Source organism: Oncorhynchus gorbuscha, linkage group LG07, assembly GCF_021184085.1.
Source record: "Oncorhynchus gorbuscha isolate QuinsamMale2020 ecotype Even-year linkage group LG07, OgorEven_v1.0, whole genome shotgun sequence".
NCBI classification, from domain to species: Eukaryota; Metazoa; Chordata; class Actinopteri; order Salmoniformes; family Salmonidae; genus Oncorhynchus; species Oncorhynchus gorbuscha.
In genome coordinates, this window is record NC_060179.1 from 60,246,725 (window position 1) to 60,273,808 (window position 27,084).

The 27,084-nt window shown below is 42.7% G+C and overlaps 1 protein-coding gene across 1 annotated transcript; it reads right to left on the reverse strand.

Annotated features, from left to right (window-relative positions):
• Positions 1-1,842: 1,842 nt before the first annotated feature.
• LOC124040134 (protein Tob1-like) lies at positions 1,843-5,446 on the reverse strand. The gene is made up of 2 exons (XM_046357016.1): positions 5,189-5,446; positions 1,843-3,953 (listed from the first exon to the last, which is right to left on the reverse strand). The coding sequence occupies exon 2, from the start codon at positions 3,783-3,785 to the stop codon at positions 2,796-2,798; it is 990 nt and encodes a 329-aa protein (XP_046212972.1). The 5' UTR covers positions 3,786-3,953; positions 5,189-5,446; the 3' UTR covers positions 1,843-2,795.
• Positions 5,447-27,084: the final 21,638 nt, after the last annotated feature.

Sequence of the window (27,084 nt, forward strand, 5' to 3'; positions counted from 1 at the left end):
ACAGCCAAGGAAACGCAGGAGTGGCTTCAGGACAAGTCTCTGAATGTCCTTGAGTGGCCCAACCAGAGCCTGTGCTTGAACCTGATCAAACATCTCTGGAGACACCTGAAAATAGCTGTGCAGCAATGCTCCCCATCCAACCTGACAGAGTGGTATAAACTCCCCAAATACAGGTGTGCCAAGCTTGGGGCGGCATACCCAAGAAGTCTTGAGGCTGTAATCACTGCCAAAGGAGCTTACAAAAAGTACCGAATAAAGGGTCTGAATACTTATGTGAATGTGATATTTCAGTTTTTGTTTTTGCTGTGTCATCGTGGGGTATTGTGTGTAGATCAATGAGGGAAAAAAACTATTTCATTTATTTTAGTGTAAGGCTGTAACGTAATAAAATGTGGAAAAGGTCAAGGGGTCTAAATACTTTAGGAATGCACTGTATATTAACTGAGGTATCTTTCGTGAAAATACACTGTGGCCTGGACTAGATGGGGCCCCAGCAAGGCAACATCACACACCCTGGGAGACGACCAGCTGGTGGGACACAGGACCATCTGTGGCTCTATTTACTCAAATGCGTGTGTGTCACGTTGATACAGTTCTGTACTAGTTTTGCAAAAGTGGACAAACATGGACACAGGCACACACACACACGCACACGTGCACACACACACACGCACGCACACACACACACACAAACATGCTCAGTGAATGCCACAAAATGTAATCTCAATCCTCCACAGAGCCCTCTCACAAGTGGGCTTTACACTTAAGCTGCATTAACAAAGCACACTTTGGGAGTTGAAATACCCAAGCCATATGATTACAGGCCTGTCCACATGCCTAATAGACCATAAGACCCTTCACAGGGAGAGGAGTAGGAGGTCTTTGAAGCATTAACACAAGATATTCCCCTGCTGCTACGTTTTCCACATACAGAATTGCAAATGTGATTATCTGTTTGGCGAGTTAAGCTGTTGAAGCACTAAACCATGGTGAATGTTTGGCCTGTTCTAGCCTTAAATGAGCTCCAATTCACTTTACATGACACTCCATAGTCTAATGACATCTCAGGCCAACACACAGGCAGGTGTTACTGTGTAGCCTTATCTACACACTTATAGTGTAGGGCTTAAAACTCCCGTCTTCCCTCCACTGAACTTGTAAATGTATCGGTAGATAGACTTCCCCCTTAAAAATCCAAGTAACACAAGAGTCCCAAAACAAACCTTGGAAACTTAAGATTGGATGGGAGAGAGAGGAATCAAATTTTGATTTGACAAGTGACACAAATTGCCCCTCAAGCAGTTTGTCACAAATCACATGTTAAGCTTCCCAGTGATGTGCATGGACTTTGGGTCCTCTGAAGGAACTGATATGCCATATGCATAGTGTTCCATAATCATGAATAGCCTGGGAGTTCACATGCACAACATTGGAGTAGTGGCCATATGAAGTGTCGATTCTGGGTATGGTTTTAGAGATAAACTGGCAATTCATTCTGTCAATTAGCTTCGTGCATTTTATCTTAAACCACCATTGGGTATGAGACATATGGTTCTAAACTAACAAGGCTATCATTAGCCTTTCTGTCCAGGGCCAAGGCTTGCCCAATAGCCAATGTTGTTCAGACGGTAGATGTGAAATGATCAGCCTTACTGCTGGACTACTATAATGGAACACACCAACACCATCCCTGGCATAGTGAGGAGTCAGGCCTTGCGCTGGTTGAGCCTAAATAAATCCCCCATGTAATAAGTTATTTGTAGCAAGATGACCAATGAGCTTGAGTCTAATAAATGCAAGTGTGCTTCCTGTCCTTAATAAATCCAATGTCCACAAATCACATTGACTAGTTTATTTTATTAAAAAGACCAGGGTGCAAATATGAAATTAAAAAAAATAAAAGACAAGCATTTAATTTAAGCATTTTTAATACAAACTTAATATAAACTCTGTCCCTCTTGACATGTAAGACACTGACTCAAAATACTTTTTTTATACTGTATTTTTATCAAGTATTGCACAATGTTGGTACAAAATTAATTTATACGATTACATTTGTCCATAATATAGCAAAATCGGTCAACTCTTAACAGAAAATACAACTCGTACACTTTGAATTCCACCACTAAGGAATACTATGTACACAATCTTTAGAATATTTGATGCATTTTAAAGATGGATTTCTTTATCTTTAAAAAAAACAAACATAACGAAAAGCTGCTGCAGCCATCACAGATCACTGGAGTAGTAAAAAGATATAAATGCAATACCATGTCATAGAAACAATATACTCTGATATCTTACAAACTCTGTACTAAATTAAATTATACAGTTAGAAAAAGACCAAGTAACCCCATGTAGTAGTGCCAATTCATAAAAATTAGCCATGTCTTACCACCTGTAAAATACTGTAAGAGGCCTGAACTTGAAGATTGTATTTTTGTTTTTTTTCTCATGTTACGGAGCATTTTTTGTTTTTCCCAACATAGTAAAAAAATTGTGCTTGGTTGGCAAAAAGGAAAAGAGAAACACAATGCATGTTGAATTTAAGTAACCAAGCTTGGACGCATTTGTACAACAAGCTTTAAGCAAAAAAACTCAAGGGGGGGTAGAAAAAAATAAAATGGAAAAAAAAAAAGACACCCTTGGGCACATGCTGCTTCACTGACTAGACAGAGCTCCTCAGAGGACCCTCGTCATGATTTCCTTGAAAGTCCAGTTCTTCTTCATGTGTTTTTCCTTCTCTTCGAGCCACCGTCGTCATTCATAAATAACATCACGTCATCGTTTCATCTTTAGTTAGCCATCACCGGCTGGAATTGCTGGTTCGAATACTGCATGTTGCCGAGACTGAAGTTCAGCCCATCCATGAGGGACTTGTCATGGAGACCGCCGTAGGCCGCGAACACATCAAAGGCATTGTTGTACTGCAGCGGGCTGAGTGCCCCCTCGCTGGGGAACACTCCACTGGGGCTCCCCTGACCCTGGAGGCTTGGAAACACAAACTCCTTAGCATTAGGAGAGAGTGCCGAGGCCTTCTGCTGCTGGCCCAGGCCGTACAGAGAGAGCATGGAGGTGGACATGGCTTTTTGCTTCAGCAGGGTGTTCACATTCAGCCCGAGGTTGTTGGTGGGGGAGGTGCGGGCCACCTTGTTGCAGTTTCCTCCGTTGCTGCCATTACCGTTGTTGCGGCCGGAGCTCTTCATCTTGGTGGAGCCGAACTTGGTGGCTGCAAAGGTGGCGGTGGTAAAGGTTATAGGCTGGGTGGAGCGTGGCATGAAGGAGGGGCTGACAGCCGCAGACTGCCCAAAGGGTGGTGAGGGAGAGCTGGACTCAGAACAGGCCCCAATAGGGTCACTGATGGGCATGAAGACCTGGGCCTCTGGGTTGAAGCTGTTCTTGATCTCCTTGTCCAGCTCGGACCCGTTCTCATTGTTATCGTCCACGTACAGCACCTTGACCGGCCCCTTCTCCCCAATCTGGTAGGACACCTCAAAGGGGTCAATCCACACACTAAGTTCCTGAGGGAGGTTATTCCGGACATCGTCAATATCCAGGCCACTCTCCTTGGCTGCCTGCTCCACCACAGGGTCCACCTTCTCCCCTACATGGATGCACCTGTACCCAGAGCCCTTATATGGCTTATCAGTGTACCAGTGACCTTCATACTTCTTCTTCAGCTGCCTCTCGAGCTCCTCACCGAAGATGTTCACACGCCTTCTGGGGAGTTTGTTGTACAAATAGGAAATAATAAAGTTGAGGGCTACTTGGATTTCAAGCTGCATAGCTGCTTCACGGTTGCGGCAGGTTGTTTTTCGTTATGGAGTTGGTATTCCTGAGTGTTGCAAAAACCTCCAAGGCAGTGGTAATCAGTTTGGGCCAAACAGGGACACTGATTAAGTGCTGGTTCCTGAAAACAATATCCTTCCTTTCACAGGGTAGGGTTCCTAAACCTGGAATAAGAGGGAAAAGACATTAAACATAAAAAATAAAAAAAATGCTATACAGCTAAATCTACTGTCCAATATTATAACTGCATATTCATACAAGTAATATGTACGAGTCCACCCATACAAAAAAATAAAAATGTATGCGAGCATGAATAAGTCCCTTTGGATATGGTTCGCTAAATGGCATATTATTTTAGCTCAGTTGGAAAGCTGTTGGCCTTATAAGCCTGATTGAATTTACAGTTCAGCCATTCGCATTGCTGTGTCTATGTAGGCTGTACAACATAAGTTATAAATAGGGCTGTGTCCCCCAGCGGTTTTCTAGCATTAGTGACAACTAAAGGCAAGCATAGTTGACCTCTGGACAATGGTGGCTCATGGCCCTTTTAAACGCAATTAAAGCAATTTAGCCAAAATGATCCGAGACATTGTATCCTCACCCGATATAATCTATTTGAGAAAATTATACACTCACGTCCCCAAATCATCTGATATGATGGAAGAATAATATTGGTTAGTGATGGTAACAGGAGAAACCGGGCACAAACATTGACTAGAATGTAAGCGAGCAGCTGGTGAGCTGAACTAGCTGCAATAGCAGATAGACTTGTTACGTAATCCTCATTGAATTTCTGATCACGACCATAGCTAGCTAGATGCCTTTAATCAAAATGACTGGTAATACTAGATATATCTATATGAGATTATACGAATGGTCAAAAAGTCCAATCCAAATCCTTATCATAGTTTGCCTCGCTTCACTTGAATCCAACCAATAACGTCGCTAGCTAGCTTTAACGCAATGGTTAGCTAGCTACGCAACCAGGATATGAAGGGGATGTAGGCTAAACTGCAGCTGGCATACCGGAGGTTTTTGCCTGATAAATACAGTGAAGGGGATTCACGCTCAAAGGATAAGGTGTGTTGGCTTGCCCCAAATATCCTTTAAGGTTGTTCAAGTACCACCAAGGTAGCAAAAACGCTGGTTCTGGATTTTAGCCTAAATTAGACTGATTTATGAGTTTCTAGCTAGCCATCTAGAGATCACACTATCGATAGTTATAGAAGTTAACGCGTTAGCAAGTAGCTATCACGTTAACCAACCTAACGTTAGCTACCCAACCAAAACAAGACATAGAATGCGGTCGTTAGCTTGTCAAATCCCTGGAGACAAGCTAATGCTTAATGACTGCCTTGCTAATGACTTATATTGAAGTGATGAAGATAATTATACTTACATTTAGAGTTAAACAAATTTACATCAGGTCCTTGCACTGTCTGGAGACCGATGGCTTGAATGGCTTGCTAACGTAACAAAATAACGAGATGGTTACTTCCTTCTTGTACAAAATCTACTGATGTAACTATAAATCTAAATGATTATTCCAGTCGAGTTATGTGGAGGTCAATTGAAGTTTTTGAATATATCTGTTATCAATGCGATATTGCTAACTCCCTACTGCCTGGGAGTTTTTACAACTCTGCCCTTTAAATTGCGGACTGACTTGTTTATATAGGTTGTACTCCGCCACGGACATAAAGTAGGCGGTGATATGGCTCTCAGAGGTCAACACCAAATAACGCTATTCTATTGGCCAAACTCGTCTCTCGTCATTCGCGAACTACTTCATCTTACGTTCCAATTGTAGGTTCTGCAAGTCAGTCAATAATAAGGGTCTATTACGGTAGTGGTAAGCTTTTCATGTTCATTGGGACTACATATTGTTGTCATAATGTTGAATGAAGATTGTTGAGATACTGAACATAAATAACTTATTTGGTGGTTTATGTACAATGAAAGTAGTAAATCAAAGAAAACTCATTTGAATAGCAAACCAACTGACACTGAAACGGGTTAGATATATTGACTCAAATATCAGAGACAATGATTTGTTGTAGTTGCTCTAATTATGGCCGAAGATTGCGCGTGCATGATTATTTCGGAAATTCAATAAGCGTTGTGAGACGTTGTGCCAAAAAGTATGTAGAAAGGGAGAAGTAGTGCACAGACAGTTTGGCGGAAGGACATATGTCACCGTGTAGGAATTTGCTCTGTTCAAATCAAATTGTGTTTGGTCGCGTACAAATATTTTGCAGATGTTATCGCAGGTGCAGCGAAACGCTGATGTTTCCAGCTCCAACAGTGAAGTAATACCTAACAATGCAACATGTGTGTACAGCAGTAGTTATATAGGATGAACCTTGACTAGAATACAGTATATCACAGGAGGCTGCTAAGGGGAGGATTACCCATAATAATACCCAGAACTGTGCGATTGGAATGGCACCAGACACATGGAAACCATGTGTTTGATGTATTTGATACCATTCCACTCATACTGCTCCAGCCATTACCACTAGCCTGTCCTCCCCAGTTAAGGTGCCGCCAACCTCCTGTGCAGTATTGTAAGTAAGAATATGTTCTTTAACTGACTCGCCTAGTTAAATAAAGGTTAAATAAAGGTTAAATAAACAATATACATATATATATATATAAATAAATACACATATGAAGTGGGTAAAACAGTATGTAAACATGTTTAAAGTGACCAGTGTTCAATGACTATGTGCCGTTTCTTCAGAAAGTATTCATACACCTCGACTTATTCCACATTTTGTTGTGTTACTTCTAAAATCATGGTTTTAGACATTTTTGCAAATGTATTATAAATGAAATACAGAAATATCTCATTTACATAAGTATTCATACACCTGAGTGAATGCATGTTAGAATCACCTGTGATTACAGCTTTGAGTCGTTCTGTGTAAGTTTAAGGGCTTTGCACACCTGGATTGTACAGTCAAGTTGGTTGTTGATCATTGCTAGACAGCCATTTTCAAGTCTTGCCATAGATTCTCAAGACGATTTAAGTGAAAACTGTACCAAGGCTACTCTGGAACATTCAAATGCATCTTGGTAAGCAACTCCAGTGTATATTTGGCCTTGTGTTTTAGGTTATTGTCCTGCTGAAAGGTGAATTTGTCTCCCAGTGTCTATTGTAAAGCAGACTGAACCAGGTTTTCCTCTAGGATTTTGCCTGTGCTTATCTCTGTTCCGCTTCTTTTTATCCTAAAAACTCCCTAGTCCTTTCCGATGACAAGCATACCCATAACATGATACAGCCACCACCATGCTTGAAAATACGAAGAGTGATACTCAGTGATGTGTTTGATTTGCCTGAACGATAACACTTTGTATTCAGGACATAAAGTTAATTTCTTTGCCACATTTTGTGCAGTTTTACTTTTGTGCCTTGTTGCAAACAGGATGAATGTTTTTGGAATATTTATATTCTGTACAGGCTTCCTTCTTTTCACGCTGTCATTTAGGTTACTATTGTGGAGTAACTACAATGTTGTTGATCCATCCTCAGTTTTCTCCTATCACAGCCATTCAACTCTGTAACTGTTTTAAAGTCACCATTGGCCTTATGGTGAAATACCTGAGCGGTTTCCTTCCACACCGACAGCTGAGTTAGGAAGGACGCTTTTTCTTCAGAGTGACTGGGTGTATTGATACACCATCCAAAGTGTAATTAATAACTTCCCCATGCTCAAAGGGATATTCAATGTCAGATTTATTTTGATTTTTACCCATCTACCAATAGGTGTCCTTCTTTGCGAGGCATTGTAAAAACCTCCCTGGTCTTTGTGGTTGAATCTGTTTTTGAAATTCACTGCTCAACTGAAGGACCTTACAGATAATTGTATGTGTGGGGTATAGAGATGAAGTAATCATCATTGCACACAGTTAGTCCATGCAACTTATGTGACTTGTTGAGCTCATTTTTACTCCTGAACACATCAAGGCTTGCTATAACAAAGGGTTTGAATACTCATTGACTCACGACATTTCAGCTTTTGATTTTTAATTCATTTGTAAAGGGGTGTGAATACTTTCTTAAATCACTGAGGGCAGCAATCTGTAAGGTGCAGGGTAGAGTACCGGGTGGTGGCCAGCTAGTAACAGTGACTAAGTTCAGGGCAGGGTACTGGGCGGAGGCCGGCTAGTTATTACTATTTAACTGTCTGATGGCCTGGAGATAGAAGCTGTTTTTCAGTCTCTCTGTCCCAGCTTTGATGCACCTGTACTGTTTCCGCCTTCTAGATGGTAGCGAGGTGAACAATCCGTGGCTCGGGTGGCTGAGGTTCACTTATGTCCTTGGATCATTGGCTGTACAGGCTGTAGAGCTTTCCAATGACATTTTGATATGCCTTGGCTTGTTGTGACTACTGATTGGGAAGCACGCTCTGAACTGTATACGCCCCTATCTGAAGTTACAGGGTTATACTGAACTCTCTTTCCTAAGCCTTAGGAATGCAAGAGAGGAATGGATATTGTGAAATGAATGGACATTAGAGAAAAAGATGCAGATTGGGTCCTTGCTTAGCAAATAGGATATTATGTGTGAGTGTAACCTTTCACTGTTAAACAGTAGGCTAAAGTTCCCTAGGCTACCGGCTATAGCGTTTCCTATGATGAAACTTAGTTTTAAGGTCATGGTCTGTGGGACTGTGTGAGTGGTTTTGTTGCACAATGGCCCAGCTCTGTCTGTCTGTGGCTCTGTGCTCTTACAAAGCAGCTGTGTCGAGCTTAAGCTATTTCTCTCTCTCTCTGCTAGACCTAAGGTGTTTGACGTCACAGCCCACTCTTACCTAACATGGACTCCAGAGCTCTAGGTTTGCACAATAAACACAACACCGCATGAATGAATTATACAGTTGGGGAAAGGGAGGTTCAGGGGAGGGAGGGTGTGTTTTAGAGGGGAACAGATCTGAGACTGAATAGTATATCCTGCCCCAAATACCCAGACAAAAGGGGACAGAATGTTTCAGAAATGCTTGATCTGTTCAGCCTTTCCGACTCAGGGGATGGACGTTAATGCAGGGCAGACAGTAGTCTGGGAAAAGCAGCATGCTGTCGATTCAACACAATATTAGAATTGATTATAATATGATTGACATTAATTTATAGTAGACTGTCTGTTTTTTCAGCAACATGTTTTTCTGCTGCCTCAGGCAAAAAAAAACCAACCACTCTTCAGTATAAGGTCTCGGGTAGATAAAAAGGGAAATGTTTTGATGTTTTTTCAGTCTCTCCCTCTCCCTCCCTCCCCCTATCTCCCCCTCTCTCTCCAGATTGGGTCTCTGTAGGGGTGAGAGATGAGTCCCACCAGGGAGGATCCTGTGTGATGAAGCCACGAAGAGACACTGCAAGAGCAGTTGGACACAGACCAAGGCCAATACTGTTGTTGTTCTTGTTTGCCCACAACATGGCTGCATTCAGGTTGTGAGTTGACAAAATACTGAATCACGGCTATCTGTATGCTACAAATTACAGTATAAAGTATATACACTACAAAAACAAACAAAAGAAGTATGTGGACACTTGCTCGTCGAACATCTCATTCAAACATCATGGGCATAAATATGGAGTTGGTCCCCCCTTTGCTTCTATAACATCCTCCACTCTTCCACTAGATGTTGGAACATTGCTACGACTTGCTTCCATTCAGCCACAAGCATTAATGAGGTTGGGCACTGATGTTGGGCGATTATGCCTGGCTCGCAGTCGGCGTTCCAATTCATTCCAAAAGGCGTTCGATAGGGTTTAGGCCAGAAATTTGACAAACTGACTTGTTTTCAATGTGGCACTCTCATATGACAGTGCCACATTGAAAGTCATTAAGGTCATTCTACTGCCAATGTTTGTCTATTGAGATTGCATGGCTGTGTGCTTGATTTTATACACCTGCCAGCAACGGGTGTGGCTGAAATAGCCAAATCCTCTCATTTAAACATACATACTTTTGTATGTCTGGTGTTTGACATACGCCCTTTAGCAGACACTTTCATCCAAAGTGACCTACAGACATATGTGCATACATTTTCCGTATGGGTGGCCACAGCGGGAATCAAACCCACAACCCTGGGTGTTGCAAGCGTCAGGCTCTACCGAGGGTGGCCACAAAAGACCACAGTAAAGAAGGACAGTCTGTATATTAGTACATACCACAAATGACTGTCTTATTTGGTTGTTATTTGGTTTTATTCCCACAACAAGGCAGCATTCAGGCAGTGAGATGACCAAATACTCTAAAATGCCTTTCTTTACCAAAGCATCGAAAAACTACTACACAGTGCACCAAACAATGGCTGTTTATTTGGTTGTTACTTGGTTGTTATCTTTCACAACATGGTGACATTCAGGTGGTGCAGTTTTCCTGGTTGTGAATTCTGCCTGGAGGTAAACAACACATGCTTCATGTAGATGTTTAAAAGCACATAGTGAGCACACATTACTTTTCTTTCTCCTTTTCACATAGCTGTGAACCCTTTCTTCTCTTCTCCACACTTCTCTTGTCTTCTCTTCTCCTTTCTTCGGAGTCTCGGTTGCTGTTGTGTATCTGTTTGCCATGGGCTGACTTTGTGGCTTTGTTACGGAAGATACACCCTGGGAACATATCAGCCAATACTACTAGTTTTGGTGATATGTGCCATTTCACACAGCCAAAAGCTCTCTGACTCATGCTTTATACCTAGGAGGGGCAAGGACTTTCTAGAATAATTATTATTCCGATATGGTCTTTGATGATAAGAATCTGAGATTACATGGCTCACGGGAATTTACTGCTTTTCACACTTCAGAACAACACCTGCTCTCACTGACATTTTATAGGTCTGTGAAGTTAGTCTGGCATGTCAATACTCATCCCCCAATGATTTCAAACTTGTCATGATGAGGCAGAATATCGTCAGCATACTGTCAATATTTTTTACAGGTAACTGCCAAAATAATGGAAGTGGAGTAAATGAGAAATACAAAGTATATTGAAAGCAGGTGCTTCCACAAAGGTGTGGTTCCTGAGCTAATTAAGCAAATCACATCCCGTCATGCTTAGGGTCATGTATAAAAATGCTGGGAAGACCATTATTTTGCCCATTATTTTGGCTCCCATGGCTATGACAATGCCCCCATCCACAGGGCACGAGTGGTCACTGAATGGTTTGATGAGAATGAAAACAATAAACTATATGTCATGGCCGTCTCAGTCACCAGACCTCAACCCTGTTCAACACTTATGGGAGATTCTGGAACAGCTTCTGAGACAGCATTTTCCACCACCATCCACAAAACACCAAATTAGGGAATTTCTCATGGAATAATTGGTGTTGCATCCCTCCAATAGAGTTCCATACACTTGTAGAATCTATACCAAAGTGCATTGAAGCTGTTCTGGCTCATGGTGGCCCAACGCCCTATTATGTTGGCGGTTGCCTGTATCTATGAAGTGTTTCTTAATTTGCGATAGCAATGGAACTTTAAAATGTGAGAGACTAATTGAGTAAATGTGGCAAATGAAATGTACATGATCACCGTCATACATGAGGTACATCAACCTGTCCAGTTGTTTACAAACTCTGTGGCTGAGAGAGGCAGGGCTCAGGGAGTTTGTGTGCTTGCATGCATACGTGTGTGTGTTTGTGTGTGTGTGCGCATACGTGCGTGTGTGTGTACTCACTCATCACACTCCTCTGCTAAGAAGTAGGAATGTCATTAATATAAGCACTGTTAATACCTGCCCAGCTCGACTCTACATACACACCCTTGTATGCGTGGGTCTCTGTTGAATACATGCATGTTTTGAAGAGGTTTGAGCAGTGGGCTCAGGGAAAAGAGTTGGAAATAGCTTTCAGGCTAGATAAGCTGAGGCTAACACTAAAACCTTGATATTCAGAACAGGAATGGAAGATGGGCCTGTGAACCAAATGAATTTGGACAGTATAATCTCATAGTTATCATTATCATGAATTTAAAGTAATGTCTTCAGTACTGAGCCTTATATAATGCCCAATATAAACAAGGTCAATGTCTGATTATATTTAATGTCTTTAATGCTTTAAAAGCTGAGCCCATTTGATTATGACTATGTACAATATGTGGGTTTCACAATGTCTATTAAGTATCAGTGGGATCACCTCTGCTCTTCCATTTAAATACCATTATGTTCCAGCACTGGGTTTCATGTCAGGGATTATGTTCAGCAGGCTGAGCTGCACCATCATGATTCATCCAGCAGAACACCACCAGCAGGACACAGAGACACTTCTACAATGACACCCTATTCCTTATGTAGTGCACATATAGCCACATAGAAGACACACACAGATCTTGGCTAGGTCTCAAGTAACACAACATGGACATTGTTTGTGTGTGTGTGTGTGTGTGTGTGTGTGTGTGTGTGTGTGTGTGTGTGTGTGTGTGTGTGTGTGTGTGTGTGTGTGTGTGTGTGTGTGTGTGTGTGTGTGTGTGTGTGTGTGTGTGTGTGTGTGTGTGTGTGTGTGTGTGTGTGTGTGTGTGTGTATCTGTCTGTGTGTGTGTGTATCTGTCTGTGTGTGTGTGTGTATCTGTGTGTGTGTGTGTGTGTGTATCTGTGTGTGTGTGTGTGTATCTGTGTGTGCGTGTGCGGGCGTGTGTTTTCCTGCTGCAGACACAGAAAGTACACTTACAAATGATATAAAGCTGTTCCTTCGCAGTCAGGTCGACTTTGAGAAATTCAATTACACTCAGGATTGAACAGCTAGCGGTTGTGGATGGAATGGGTTTTGGAGTGAGGGCCATCCATTGCGCTTAGCAGGGACGATGTGTCACGTTTCCATGAATAGTAAATGGAGTCTGATACAGTGGGCTCTGACTCCCTGTCACGGTGATTTGTATTTTTATCCTCCTCTCTTTACTCCCTTGCTCCTCTCTCATACATTTAGATTCTGACCTTCCATCTCTTACACACTCATGTTCTGAAGTCCTTCATCTACAGATTTTCTCTCTCCTCTCCTTGGGTATCAAATCGATTTCTGGGACAGGAGAAGACGGCATTGAGCTCTCAAAAAGAGTCTTAACTAATTGAGAGCTGGGGAATGAATGGTTTCTCAGCTTTCTCAGCTTCATATATTAAGACCACATATGAGAATTTGATACACAACACAAGTGCACTGCATACAAACAGAGAGAAAATAGAAGGATCGCTTCACATCTAGACTAGTGTTTCATTAAGTTTTCCGACTGCTACTCAAGCGTGGAGCGTGCACCAACCCTTCATTTGAGAAGCCTTCAATCTCTTGTTTGCCAGAAATGATGTGAAGGTAGTCATGGCAACTCTTCTTACAGATTACTCTGGCAGTGAGAGTAGCACTCAAGTGCCATTTTCTCCCCAGGCCAAATGTCAGATCCCATTGCTTTAATGGCAATGAGCTGTTTTCTACAATTGGTGTAAAAAAGGCACTTTGAACGCAAGGAGATGGTGACAGAGATAGACTGTTATAGGAAAAGAGTTAGTTCATCTGAGATAGAAGACTATCTTTCTCATCCTCTTGGTCTCATCCTCGTTGAATATTACTGCTTGATAATGGATTGTAAAAGAAAAGTATAATGTTGTGTTTGTTCCCACAATGAGATTTCACTAGATCAAAGGGCTGATACAGTGGTGTTAGTGTAAGGAGAGGAGCAGGAGCCAGATTTCGCTGATGGGTATCCTTCTACAGCCCTGGGGAAAGGTGATAGGCTGGCCAGGAGTGTGAGAGCAGAAAAAACATGGAGCAAAAAAACAACGTTTTTGGCCTACTGTACATTATCAGCATCAGCAACTCTCTATTTCAATCTCTAAGGGATGATTGAAAGAGAGAGAATAGAGAATGGTGGTGGGAGATGGGGGGGGGGTATAAGTGACATTGCACTTTTCCTGGGAACCAAATGCTATTTTCTGACAAAGTTGGTACTTTCAGCCGAGCCTGAATCGATAATAATAATTAATTACCCAGTGAATGAATTAAAGAGTTACAGTTTTTCTCAATCGTGTACATCTTTGGGGAGGGATCTGTTTTGAAATGTATGGATAGCAGAACAACAGTGATCATATGCTCGGATACATTTACAGAACTTCTGAGAATTTTCTTGCTACAGTTTACAGTTATGTCATTTAGCATACACTCTTTGTGAGTGAATACATTTTTGTAGTAACTGACTTGCATATCTTAGAACACCTTTTGCAAATGTTTTAATACAAATGTAAGGAGGAATAAAGGTTGCCGGAGAAGATGGCAGACGTTTTACACGCCCCCAGCCGATTGTGTTATTTTGTTCGCTTATTTGTGTTGTTTGTAACTTGTTTTTTTCACTTATTTTGTACATAATGTTGCCGCTACCGTCTCTTATGACCGAAAATAACTTCTAGACATCAGGACTGCGATTACTCACCACGGACTGGCAGAATCCTCTTTTTCCTTTCACGACTCTGTTGAACCCGACCCGACGGATACGCTGCTTCCTCGGGAACAGGCCCCGATCACTGTGATCTGCGTGAAGCGGAGGCAGAGAAAGAGGGGCGAAGGTCCGGCTGCCTTCTGAGAATTCGCAGGCCATCGAATATACCCCCACTTCCCTCCATTCTGCTAGCAAACGTGCAATCTTTGGACAATAAAATCAATGAGTTACGAGGAAGTGAAGCAGATGCTAAGCTACAGCACTGTTTTGCTAGCACAGGCTGGAATACGTTCCGAGATTCCTCCAATGGCATTGGATTGATTGAATTGACCACATCAGTCATTCAATCAATCAAATGTATTTATAAAGCCCTTCTTACATCAGCTAATGTCACAAAGTGCTGTACAGAAACACAGTCTAAAACCCCAAACAGCAAGTAATGCAGATGTAGAAACACTGTGGCTAGGAAAAACTCCCTAAAAACTCCAATTGGCTTCGTCAATAAGTGCATCGATGATGTTGTCCCCACAGTGACCGTACGTACATGCCATGGATCACAGGCAGCATCCGAAACTGAGCTAAAGGCTAAAGCTGCCGCTTTCAAGGAGCGGAAGCTTATAAGAAATCCCGCTATTGTCACGCCTGCTCCCGCTCTTCCTTCCTCTGGTACTCGAGGGCGCCAGACTCCCCAACATTACGCACTCAAGCCACCATCAGTACGCACACCTGCCTTCCCCCAGTCATGCGTATCAGCATTCATTGGACTCACTGGACTCAATTACTTGTGTCATTACCTTCCCTATATCTGTCTGTTCCCAAGCTCTGTTCCCTGCTTCCGGATTGATTGTCATATGTCTGTGTTATCTGTGTTCTGACACTGTTCTTGTTCTATGTCTGTTCCCTAATAAATGTTTGACTCCCCGTACCTGCTTCTCCTGTCCGGCGTCACTCCTTACAGCTATGCCCTCTGACTAACCATCAAACAGGCAAAGCGTCAATACAGGACTAAGATCTAATCGTACTACACCAGCTCTGACACTAGTCGGATGTGGCAGGGCTTGCAAACCATTACAGACTACAAGGGAAAGCACAGCCGAGAGCAGCCCAGTGACACGAGCCTCCCAGACGAGCTAAACTACTTCTATGCTCGCTTCGAGGCAAATAACACTGAAACATGCATGAGAGCACGAGCTGTTACGGAAGACTGTGTGATCACGCTCTCCAAAGCCGATGTGAGTAAGACCTTTAAACAGGTCAACATTCACAAAGCCGCAGGGCCAGACGGATTGCCAGGACGTGTACTGCGAGCATGCGTTGACCAACTGACAAGTGTCTTCACTGACATTTTCAACCTAGCCCTGTCCGAGTCTGTAATACCAACATGTTTTAAGCAGACCACCATAGTCCCTGTGCTCAGCAACACTAAGGTAACCTGCCTAAACGACTACCGACCCGTAGCACTCACGTCTGTACCCATTAAGTGCCTTGAAAGGCTGGTCATGTCTCACATCAACACCATTATTGTCACGGCCGTCGAAAGTACTGGACCAAAGTGCAGAGTGTTGAGCGTACATATTCCTTTTATTTATAGAAATGTCACCAACAAAACAGGGAAATGACCGTGAAGCTTAACTTCGGCTGTAGTGCCACTAACAAAGACAACAACCCACACTGAAAGGAGGGAAAACGGGCCACCTAAGTATGATTCCCAATCAGAGACAACATAGACAGCTGTCCCTGATTGAGAACCATACCCAGCCAAAACATAGAAATAAAGAAATAGAAAACCAAACATAGAATGCCCACCCCACATCACACCCTGACCTAACAAAATAGATAAATAAAACGTCTCTCTATGGTCAGGGCATGACAATTATCCCAGAAACCCTAGACCCACTCCAATTTGCATACCACCCCAACAGATCCACAGATGATGCAATCTCCATTGCACTCCACACTGCCCTTTCCAACCTGGACAAAGGAACACCTATGTGAGAATGCTATTCATTGACTACAGCTCAGCGTTCAACACCATAGTGCCCTCAAAGCTCGTCAATAAGCTAAGGACCCTGGGACTAAACACCTTCCTCTGCAACTGGATCCTGGACTTCCTGACGGGCCGCCCCCAGTTGGTAAGGGTAGGTAACAACACATCCGCCACGCTGATCCTCAACACAGAGGTCCCTCAGGGGTGCGTGCTCTGTCCCTCCTGTACTCCCTGTTCACTCATGACTGCACGGCCAGGCACGACTCCAACACCATCATTACATTTGCTGATGACACAAAAGTGGTAAGCCTCATCACCGACAACGATGAGACAACCTATAGGGAGGAGGTCAGAGACCCGGCCGTGTGATGCCAGGACAACAACCTCTTCCTCAACGTGATCAAGACAAAGGAGATGATTGTGGACTGCAGGAAAAAGAGGACAGATTACGCCCCCATTCTCATCAACGAGGCTGTAGTGGAGCAGGTTGAGAGCTTCAAGTTTCTTGGCGTCCGCATCACCAACAAACTAACATGGTCTAAACACACCAAGAAAGTCATGAAGAGGGCATGACAAAACCTATTCCCCCTCAGGAGACTGAAAAGATTTGGCATGGGTCCTCAGATCCTCAAAAGGTTCTACAGCTGCACCATTGAGCACCTGTTGCGTCACTGCCTGGTATGGCAACTGCTCGGCCTCCAACCGCAAGGCACTACAGATGGTAGTGCGAACGGCCAAGCTTCCTGCCATCCAGGACCTCTATACCAGGCGGTGTCAGAGGAAGGCCCTGAAAATTGTCAAAGACTACAGCCACCTAGTCATAGACTGTTCTCTCTGCTACCGCACGGCAAGCGTTACCGGAGCGCCAAGTCTAGGTCCAAGAGGCTTCTAAACAGCTTCTACCCCCAAGCCATAAGATTCCTGAACATCTAGTCAAATGGCTACCCAGACTATTTGCAGTGCCACCCCCCCCCCCCCGCCCCTCTTTACACCACTGCTACTCTCTGTTGTCATCTATGCATAGTCCCTTTAATATCTCTACCTACATGTACAGATGATGTCGGAAGTTTACATACACTTAGGTTGGAGTCATTAAAACTAGTTTTTCAACTCCACACATTTCTTGTTAACAAACTATGTTCACAGAGTATTATCTTCAGTATTATTTATCTTCATCAGAAGATAAATTTGTCCAATTGTGTTCACTGTTTCCGGCAATCAGTAAATACATCTGCACAAAATTAGTTTGACACCCCCTGATCTAGGCTGTCTAATAGTTATTTTTTAAACTATTTTGCAGACATGCAGAGAATGAAGTTGGTTTACGTCTACTTAATTCTGGGTTACTCCTAAGTCATCTCCTATATTGTGACCTTCCATTATAGAGCTTTGTTTTGATGTGGATTTAGGCCTATGCTATCAGGAATCAAGGTAAGATCTACAGTGGGGCACAAAAGTATTTAGTCAGCCACCAATTGTGCAAGTTTTCTCACTTAAAAAGATGAGAGAGGCCTGTAATTTTCATCATAGGTACACTATGGCAAACAAAATGAGAAAAAAAATCCAGAAAATCCCATTGTAGGATTTTTAATTTATTTATTTGCAAATTATGGTGGAAAATAAGTATGATGAAAATGACATGCCTCATCTTTTTAAGTGGGAGAACTTGCACAATTGGTGGCTGACTAAATACTTTTTTGCCCCACTGTAGATGCAGACATTTTGAATAAACAATGGTTTAATAGATGGGGCTAGGGTTCAGGTCGGCAGGCAGGCTCAGGGGCAGGGGCAGGCAGAGTGGCCAGGCAGGCGGGTACAGAGACGGGACATGTTGAGGGTCAAAACCAGAAAAAGCCCACAGAGTTCTGTGTCTTGTGGACTCTGTTTTGAAAATTGACAACATTGTTACAAAAAATGCGCGCAATTGAGAAAAACTGTAATGAATGAATTGCTATAACGTAATAGTAATGTTTATACTACTGAGTATAATGCTGTAATGCATGTAATAACTGAATCTCTGTATCACACAATACACACACACACAAACTAATCCCTCCAACAACAACGTCATGTGTCCCCCTTTGTTACGTCGTCGTTATGCCTCCTCCTGTGAACACAATTCAAAAGGCCACACCAGGCCACACTAATGCCCTGCTGGGTCAATCCTGGAGAGCTCCAGTGTTGAGAAATATGCTGTGTGTGTGTGTGTGTGTGTGTGTGTGTGTGTGTGTGTGTGTGTGTGTGTGTGTGTGTGTGTGTGTGTGTGTGTGTGTGTGTGTGTGTGTGTGTGTGTGTGTGTGTGTGTGTGTGTGTGTGTGTGTGTGTGTGTGTGTGCCTCAGTCAAGGAGCACACACACTCACACATAAAGGGAAATTCCTACTGTGTGGATATTGATGTAATACGGTTAGCAGTAATAATGCAGCACACACTGCGCTGCACTTAAAAGTGTACTGTGAGAGCAGGCTTCCCTTTGCCCGTTACAAGAATTATAAAGAGGAATTCTGTTACAGGGAGATGCTATTATTTTTGATAACTTTAAGAGGATTCTGTACTTTTCCTGTAAGATTGGCATTGATTGGTGTGTTAAGAGGATTCTGTACTTTTCCTGTAAGATTGGCATTGATTGGTGTGTACAGGCAGAGTGGAGTGGATAGAGGAAATGGCAGGCTGAACCAGCGGGTTTGTTTTGGTGATCTGAAAACCTTATGCACATTTTTACTTCATGGCTTCTGTGATACAAGATCTATGGTGCTAGGGTACTGATGCCAAAACACATTCATGTATACACATGTACATACACTAAACGCACAGGGAGGATGTTTTGTCTACTCTACACTATGTCAGTTTGCCCTGACCTGCATCCAATGAGACCAGTCTAGGGTCACACCAGTTGACTAATAACTATTACAATAGTACTTCCTTCCTCTTTTATTTAAGAAAAATGTACTTGCAGTATGAATGGGCAAATTAGACATAATTATGAACTTGTTCTAAAATGTGTTGCCAAGCCTGTAGTGGTTTCTCCCCACTCATTCCCCCCAGCTAATATTTTCAGGCTCCTACTGTAGCCTAGAATATCCTTTGCTGGCTGCATTTGGTTTGTTCAGTGCAGTGTTTACTCTCTGACCTTGCTGTGCTGTGGATGTCCCTTAGGGCTGATCCAGGACCAGCTCTGGTAAGGGTAGCAAGCTGAGAAGAATGTCACAGGGAAGCGAAGACTGATCCCATGTCAGTGTGAAAAAACATCCATCAGAACACACATTACAGTCTCCCAGACTGAAACAAGAGGTCAGAGTGTGGACACAGAGCCAGCTCAATTTCTCTCCCCCATTTCTTAATCCTTCCCCGCTTTCTATTGCTTCTCTCTCTCTCTCGTTCTCTCTCTCTCTCTCTCTCTCTCTCTCTCTCTCTCTCTCTCTCTCTCTCTCTCTCTCTCTCTCTCTCTCTCTCTCTCTCTCTCTCTCTCTCTCTCTCTCTCTCTCTCTCTCTCTCGTTAAGTGTGTTCAGGTGTGTTGGCCGCGCCCACTAATTGGCCACACCTGATCTTAATGAGTGCTTGTTTCCTTTGAAATGGTGTCTGTTTGAATATACTCAAATGAACAGCTTTGTATGTGTAAAAAAAAACATGGCACGCTGGCTCCATCCTGGTGGCGCAGTGGACTAATTCCATGGATAGAGAACAGAAGATTATAGGTTTGAATCTCAATAGTGCTGTGTCACAATAAATAAAAAAATGTGTTTGCATGATTAATGCCTAAGGAGATTAATGTCCATGTGTCCTGCCTATGCTTGGGGTTCTAGAAAGTCAACACCAAATAAGCTAGCAGTGTTATTAAAAAAGTCTTATTGAATCAGGAAGTTATTCATAAACCTCCGAATAACCTATCATTTCTGTTCTCAGAGCGTTAATGAAAACTTTCAAGGAACCAGAGTCAAATGTTTTCAGAACCTCCCTAAAAATCTACGTTTCAAAGCTGGTCTAAATGTTCACTTCTGTTCTCAGAATAAAGTAAAAACATTCTGTTTTACTGGTCAGGAAACGTATGGCTTCTTTTCCACAACCAATATGATACCAAAAACATACATTCCCACAACTTCCAACCCACTGGGCACAAACTGGTTGAATCAACGTTGTTTCCATGTAATTTCAACACCAAACAATCTATGTGATGACGTTGAATCAACGTGGAAAACTGATTGGATTTGAAAAAAGTCATCAAGTTGAGGGCAATTTCACCAAACTTTTAACGTAAATATTTTTTTAGTTTCATGTTGAATTCAGGTTAGTTGACAAATCAACTAAATGAAAATCAAAACTAGTCATTGAACTGACGTCTGTGCCCAGTGGGAAGGAACCGAATGTGATAGCTGGGTACTGTCATGTCTGGCTGTTCTTTTCCTTTGGGTGTTATGTCTCTTTGGTTTCATAACCAGGTCTTTATAACAATTCAATAATGATGAGACGGGAGACGGAATCAGTTTAACTATTTATAGAGAATGTCACATCTCGACACATAGAATACCCATGATGCTCTGCAGTACAACCCCAATACATAACATCTCCTCCCCACCTACTTCAATTGAACCCATTATGAACAACAAAATGAACAACCTTACAAGTCCAAGCGTCAACGTGACTCAGTAACAATGTCTTTAGACTGTGGTGTTGACACAGGTGTAGGCATGAGTAGCCTGTGTCACATTCTTGTCACACACTTGTGTTGGTAGGGCTGAGTCAGTGACCTGAGAATGAGACTGTCAGTCCCTAGGTGACAACTGCTGGGTCAGGGTGTCACCCAGTAACAGTTCTGGACCACTCACGACTGGTGGTTCTGTCTGTGTTGCTTTACTTGACAGTAACTGATCTGTGTGCCTTTTCCAGATGACATCCTCTGCAGTGTGAACAGTGTAGGACACAGAAGCAATGACTGTAGCAGGAATCCACTTTGGTCCTTTGAGGAAGTTCCCAATGAGTGGTACATTTACTGTGAAGAAAATGACCCCTTATAATAATCCTACCTTTGTCAAGTGACATTAGAAAACGCATTTCATACAATTCTACATAATTTACTTGGCAGAAGACATTAGCTGAATCTTTTTTAATACCACACAAATGACCTAAATGAGTGGCTACTCTGACACTGACAAACTGAGATCAATCTTATCTTGAATTCAAACTAACAATATCCCAGGCCAATGAAGTGACACAGATTGTACAATATTAGGAGGTAATATTTATACAGTGTATATATATCATAGGCTACAGTAGTCTACTAAATACAATTTTCTGTGGCACACTGACTCACCTAATGATGAAAATGAAGCCATAGGCTACTCACCTTGATGGACGATGAGCTCATCTCTATTTCTTAAAACAGTGCTGCTGTTAGCTACAAATTGGATGATGTTGAGAAAAATGTGTATCTATTGATTCAACAGACAAATTAGTCTTCTCTTTTCAGCAGTAGTCATTTGCTTTCCAAACTGTACGTTTTTCCCGCGATTGTATTTTGAAATGTGCAATTGGAAAACCAACAGCCTCAAACAACCATTTCATCTTTAATACATATTTGGCAGTTCCCATTCAAGTCAGGACTGGCATCCATTGCTAGTGTACCCATGAGTTTAACAGTCAAATTGCCAGGATAAGAGATAACAAAATCCTTCTATGGATATATGTCTAAGGCCACAACGCAAGAAGATGTAGCCTACACAGTATTTGTTGTGCATGCTGCCCCAAACTGTGGCCTTCCCAACTGTAGGCATAGAGGTAACTGCCAAAATAAAGAAAACACTTAAGTCAACAAGGCATACAAAGTACTATATATGTTATGGTGTGCATTTTCCTGGCATGGTTTAGGTTCACTTGCAGAATCTATGCCAAGGAAGATGGCGCCGAAGAGGATGGCTAACGTTTTACATGCCCTTAACCAATTGTGCTATTTTGTTCATTTTTTGGTGCTGTTTATAACTTATTTTTAAAACTTATTTCGTACATAATGTTGCTGCTACCGTCTCTTATGACTGAAAATAACTTTTGGACATCAGAACTGGGAACTTTTCCTTTAACAAGTTCGGTGAGAAAGATATATTGCTCTCCTGGGAACAGGCCCAGATCCCGTCATTTGTGTGAGAAAACGGAGGAAAAGAGGATGCAGATTGGGCTGCCTTTTGAGAATCCGTATGCGAGCGGGTAAACTCCCACTGCCATCAATTCTACTTGCTAACATTTAATAAATAAAATAACATGGAAAATAAAATTGATGACCTATGATTATGATTATCCTACCAACTGGACATTAAGAACTGTAATATCTTATGTTTTACCAAGTCGTGGCTGGACGAAAGACACAGATAATATAGAGCTGGAGGGATTTTCAATGTACTGGCAGAACAGAGAAGATATGTCTGGTAAGACGAGGGGTGGGGGTGTGTGTCTTTTTGTCAATAACAGCTGATGCCCAATGTCTAATATTAAAGTCTTGAGGTATTGCTCGCCTGAGGTAGAGTACCTTATGAAAAGATATAGACCACATTATCTACCAAGTGAGTTCTCATCTATATTATTGACAGCCATCTATTTACCACCAAAGACTGATGCTGGCATGAAGACCACACTCAACCAACTCTATAAGGCCATAAGCAAACAAGACTTTAATGCAGGCAAACTTAAATCAGTTTTACCAAATGTTTACCAGCATTTCACATGTGCAACCAGAGGAATAAAAACTCTAGACCACCTTTACTTCACACACAGAGATGCATACAAAGCTCTCCCCCGCCCTCCATTTGGCAAATCTGATCATAATTCTATCCTCCTGATTCCTGCTTACAAGCCAAAACTAAAGCAAGAAGTACCAGTGACTCGCTCAATACGGAAGTGGTCAGATGACACGGATGCTACGCTACAGGACTGTTTTGCAAACACAGACTGGAATATGTTCCATGATTCATCCAATGGCATTGAGGAGTATACCACCTCAGTCACCGGCTTCATCAATAAGTGCATCGATGACGTTGTCCCCACAGTGACCGTACATACATATCCCAACCAGAAGCCATGGATTACAGGCAACATCCGCATCGAGTTAAAGGCTAGAGCTGTCGCTTTCAAAGAGCGGGACACTAATCCAGACGCCTCAGACGAACCATCAAACAAGCAAAGCGTCAATACAGGATTAAGATTGAATCCTACTACACCGGCTCTGATGCTCGTCGGATGTGGCAGGGCTTGAAAACTATTATGGACTACAAAGGGAAATCCAGACGCAAGCTGCCCAGTGACACGAGCCTACCCGTCAAGCTAACAGCCTTTTGTGCTCGCTTCGAGCCAAGCAAAACTGAAGCATGCACGAGAGCACCAGCTCTTCTGGATGACTGTGTGATAGCGGTTTCAGTAGCCGATGTGAGCAAGACCTTTAAACAGGTCAACATTCACAAAGCCGCGGGGCCAGATGGATTAGCAGGACGTGTACACAATGTATGCGCTGACCAACTGACAAGTGTATTCACTGACATTTTCAACCTCTCCCTGACTGAGTCTGTAATACCTACATGTTTCAAGCAGACCAACATAGGCCCTGTTCCCAAGGAAGCGAAGGTAACCTGCCTAAATGACTACCGACCCGTAAGCACTCACGTTGGTAGCCATGAAGTGCTTTGAATGGTTGGTCATGGCTCACATCAACAGCATCTTCCCGGATACCCTAGATCCACTCCAATCTGCATACCGCCCCAACAGATCCACAGATGACGCAATCTCAATCGTACTCCACACTGCCCTTTTCCAACTGGACAAAAGGAACACCTATGTGAGAATGCTGTTCATTGACTACGACTCAGCATTCAACACCATAGTGCCCACGAAGCTCATCACGAAGCTAAGGACCCTGGGACTAAATACCTCCCTCTGCATCTGGATCCTGGACTTCATGACGGGCCGACCCCAGGTGGTAAGTGTAGGCAACAACACGTCTGCCACGCTGATCCCCAACACGGGGCCCCTCAGGGGTATGTACTTAGTCCCCTCCTGTACTCCCTGTTCACCCACAACTGCGTGGTCAAACACGACTCCAACACCATCATTAAGTTTGCTGATGACACAACAGTGGTAGGCCTGATCACCGACAACGATGAGACAACCTATAGGGAGGAGGTCAGAGAACTGGCAGTGTGGTGCCAGGACAACAACCTTTCCCTCAATGTGAGCAAGACAAAGGAGATGATTGTGGACAACAGGAAAAGGCGGGCCGAACAGGCCCCCATTAACATCAACGGGGCTGTAGTGGAGCAGATCGAGAATTTCAAGTTCATTGGTGTTCACATCACCATAGAACTATCATGTTCCAAACATACCAAGACAGTTGTGAAGAGGGCACAACAAAACCTTTTCCCCCTCAGGAGACTGAAAAAATTTGGCATGTGTCCCCAGATCCTCAAAAATGTCTACAGCTGCATCATCAAGCACATCCTGACCGGTTGCCTCACTGCCTGGTATGCTCGGCATCTGACTGCTACAGAGGGTAGGGTGTACGGCCCAGTACATCACTGGGGCCAAGCTTCCTGCAATCCAACACCTATATAATATGCATAAGACTGCTGAACAATTATTCAAATGGCCTCCGAACTATTACATTGATCCCCCCCATTTGTTTTGTACACAGCTGCTACTGTTTATTATCTATGCATAGTCACTTCACCCCTACCTACATGTACAAATGACCTCTAACCTGTACCCCAGCACATTTTTTACTTTAGTTTATTTGGTAAATATTTTCTTAACTCTTCTTGAACTGCACTGTTGGTTAAGGGCTTGTAAGTAAGCATTTCACTGAAAGGTCTATACTTGTTGTATTCGGCGCATTTGATTTAATGTTTGTGCATTAAAGTTAGATTTCATTGATAGTTTTCTGGCAGCTCGTGGTGGCGCAAAACCTTTATAAGACACTGAATGTTGGTGTTTCCTTCTTTTTGGCAGATACCTGTATGTGCTTGTGATAAAACATTTTATTTTAATAAACTATTGATCCTCTGTGGCTAAATTATGCTCTCTGGTGTATTTTGAACATTGAGAGAGGGCTCCTGTGGTTGGATAAAAAAAATATTATAATAAATAAAAAAATGTGTATGTAATTATATAATTATTATATTTTTTTGCATAATAGGTCCTCTACGGGCTTGAGCCGACCCCCTGACTCACACAATTGACCATTCACATTTATTTATTATGCAGTTTATCACTTTTTTTTATTAATCCTCCCCAGTTACCCACGTGGTCCCTACCTCCTCACCTCCTCCATCTGGTTATTAGCAGAGCAACAGCAGCAGCAGGCTGTCTACACTCATCGAGAGCGGGCTTCTGAGTCTTCCTGAGGTTGGCAGGTTGCATTGAAAAAATACAAAATATATACTCTAGAGATAAAATACACAGTATATATTTCCTTAATATGATTATTTTTTACTTTTTTAAAAACCTTTTTCTTTTGCTGCCTCTTAGGCCTTCCACGGGCCTGGGCCTTGGTAATCCCCTGCATTAAGCCGGCCCTGTCCAGGATGGAATACTCTGTCCTTTGCTCTCAGTTCAGGACGTTTGACTTGACTCTCCTGTTGGCTTCACACTGTCCCCTTTGCGTTTGGTGGTTTGAGTAGGTTGGAGGTTGTGCTTTGCTCTCTCTTCATGAGTAGCGACGCAGACAAAGCCTTGGTGGTTGTGTGATGCGTGTTCCTGTAGGATAGTGGGAAGCTGTCCAAGCTTTGGTGCAGTGTCCCTTTACCCTGAGGCACTTTTAAGGCATGTTTCATGGTCTGTACGAACCTCCTCGCCAGCCACTGGTTAATGAATGATACTGTGTAGACCTGATGTGCTGTAGGCCATTCACCTGTAGGAATGTGGCCCTTTCTTGGGACACTCGCTGCGGTCCGTTGTCTCTAACGAGTTGGTGTGGTTTTCAGTTGCAACTTTTCCTTTTCCTGACGAACTCAACTGCTGACCCTCTTTAGCAGCTAGTTCCATGGACACACTGACTTCAATTGCCTTTGCCAAGGTCAGATTACTTTCAGTCGATAGTCTCTTTTGTGTAGCTTCAATCAGTAGCCCACATACTAGTCTGTCCCTTATGGTTTCATTCAGAACATAATTCACCTCACAGTGCGCTGAGAATTTATTTAATGCAGCAGCAAACATTGTGACTGATTCTCCCTCTTCCTGATTGAACCTTTCAGCAATAACCAGTGGCTTTAGTGAAAAGTGTCCTGTCAGTAATTCTACAATATCCCCATATGTCTTATTACTTGGCCTGTCTGGGTGTAACAGGCTGCGTAGTAAATTAAATGTCTTTGGCCCCATAACATCAAAACAATGTAGGAACAATTTTGTCCTCATCAATGTAATTTACAATAATAAAATATATATGAGCTCCACTGCACCACACCCTCATCAAACTGTCACATTGTTTCTAAATGTTTTGTTTCTCAATAGGTTCCTGATTATCACTCACTTAAATATTGTCCTCAGCCAAGGCAATATTTTCCTCAGTCACAGTCACATTGCCAGACACTTTACCCTCAAGTTCACTCATTTAGTAGTTTTTCATTCCAAAGTTCGTCTTCACAGTTAAATAAATGTATTTTCCTCCCTTTTTAATCATGTTGTTTTCTCGCTCTGACATCCTTTTAGAATCCTTTTCTGCTATCCATGATGATGCTAACTCTCTCTCTTAGCTAGCTTGACTATGCACTTGCCTCTGCTAGCAATACACTGTGCTAACATTAGCCTAGACCAGGTGTCGGCAACCTTTTTTGTGTTGAGTGCCAATTTACAATTTATCTTACCATTTCTAACGATCTGCTTTATGTTCATTGCAACAAATTGTGTCTATTGAATGTC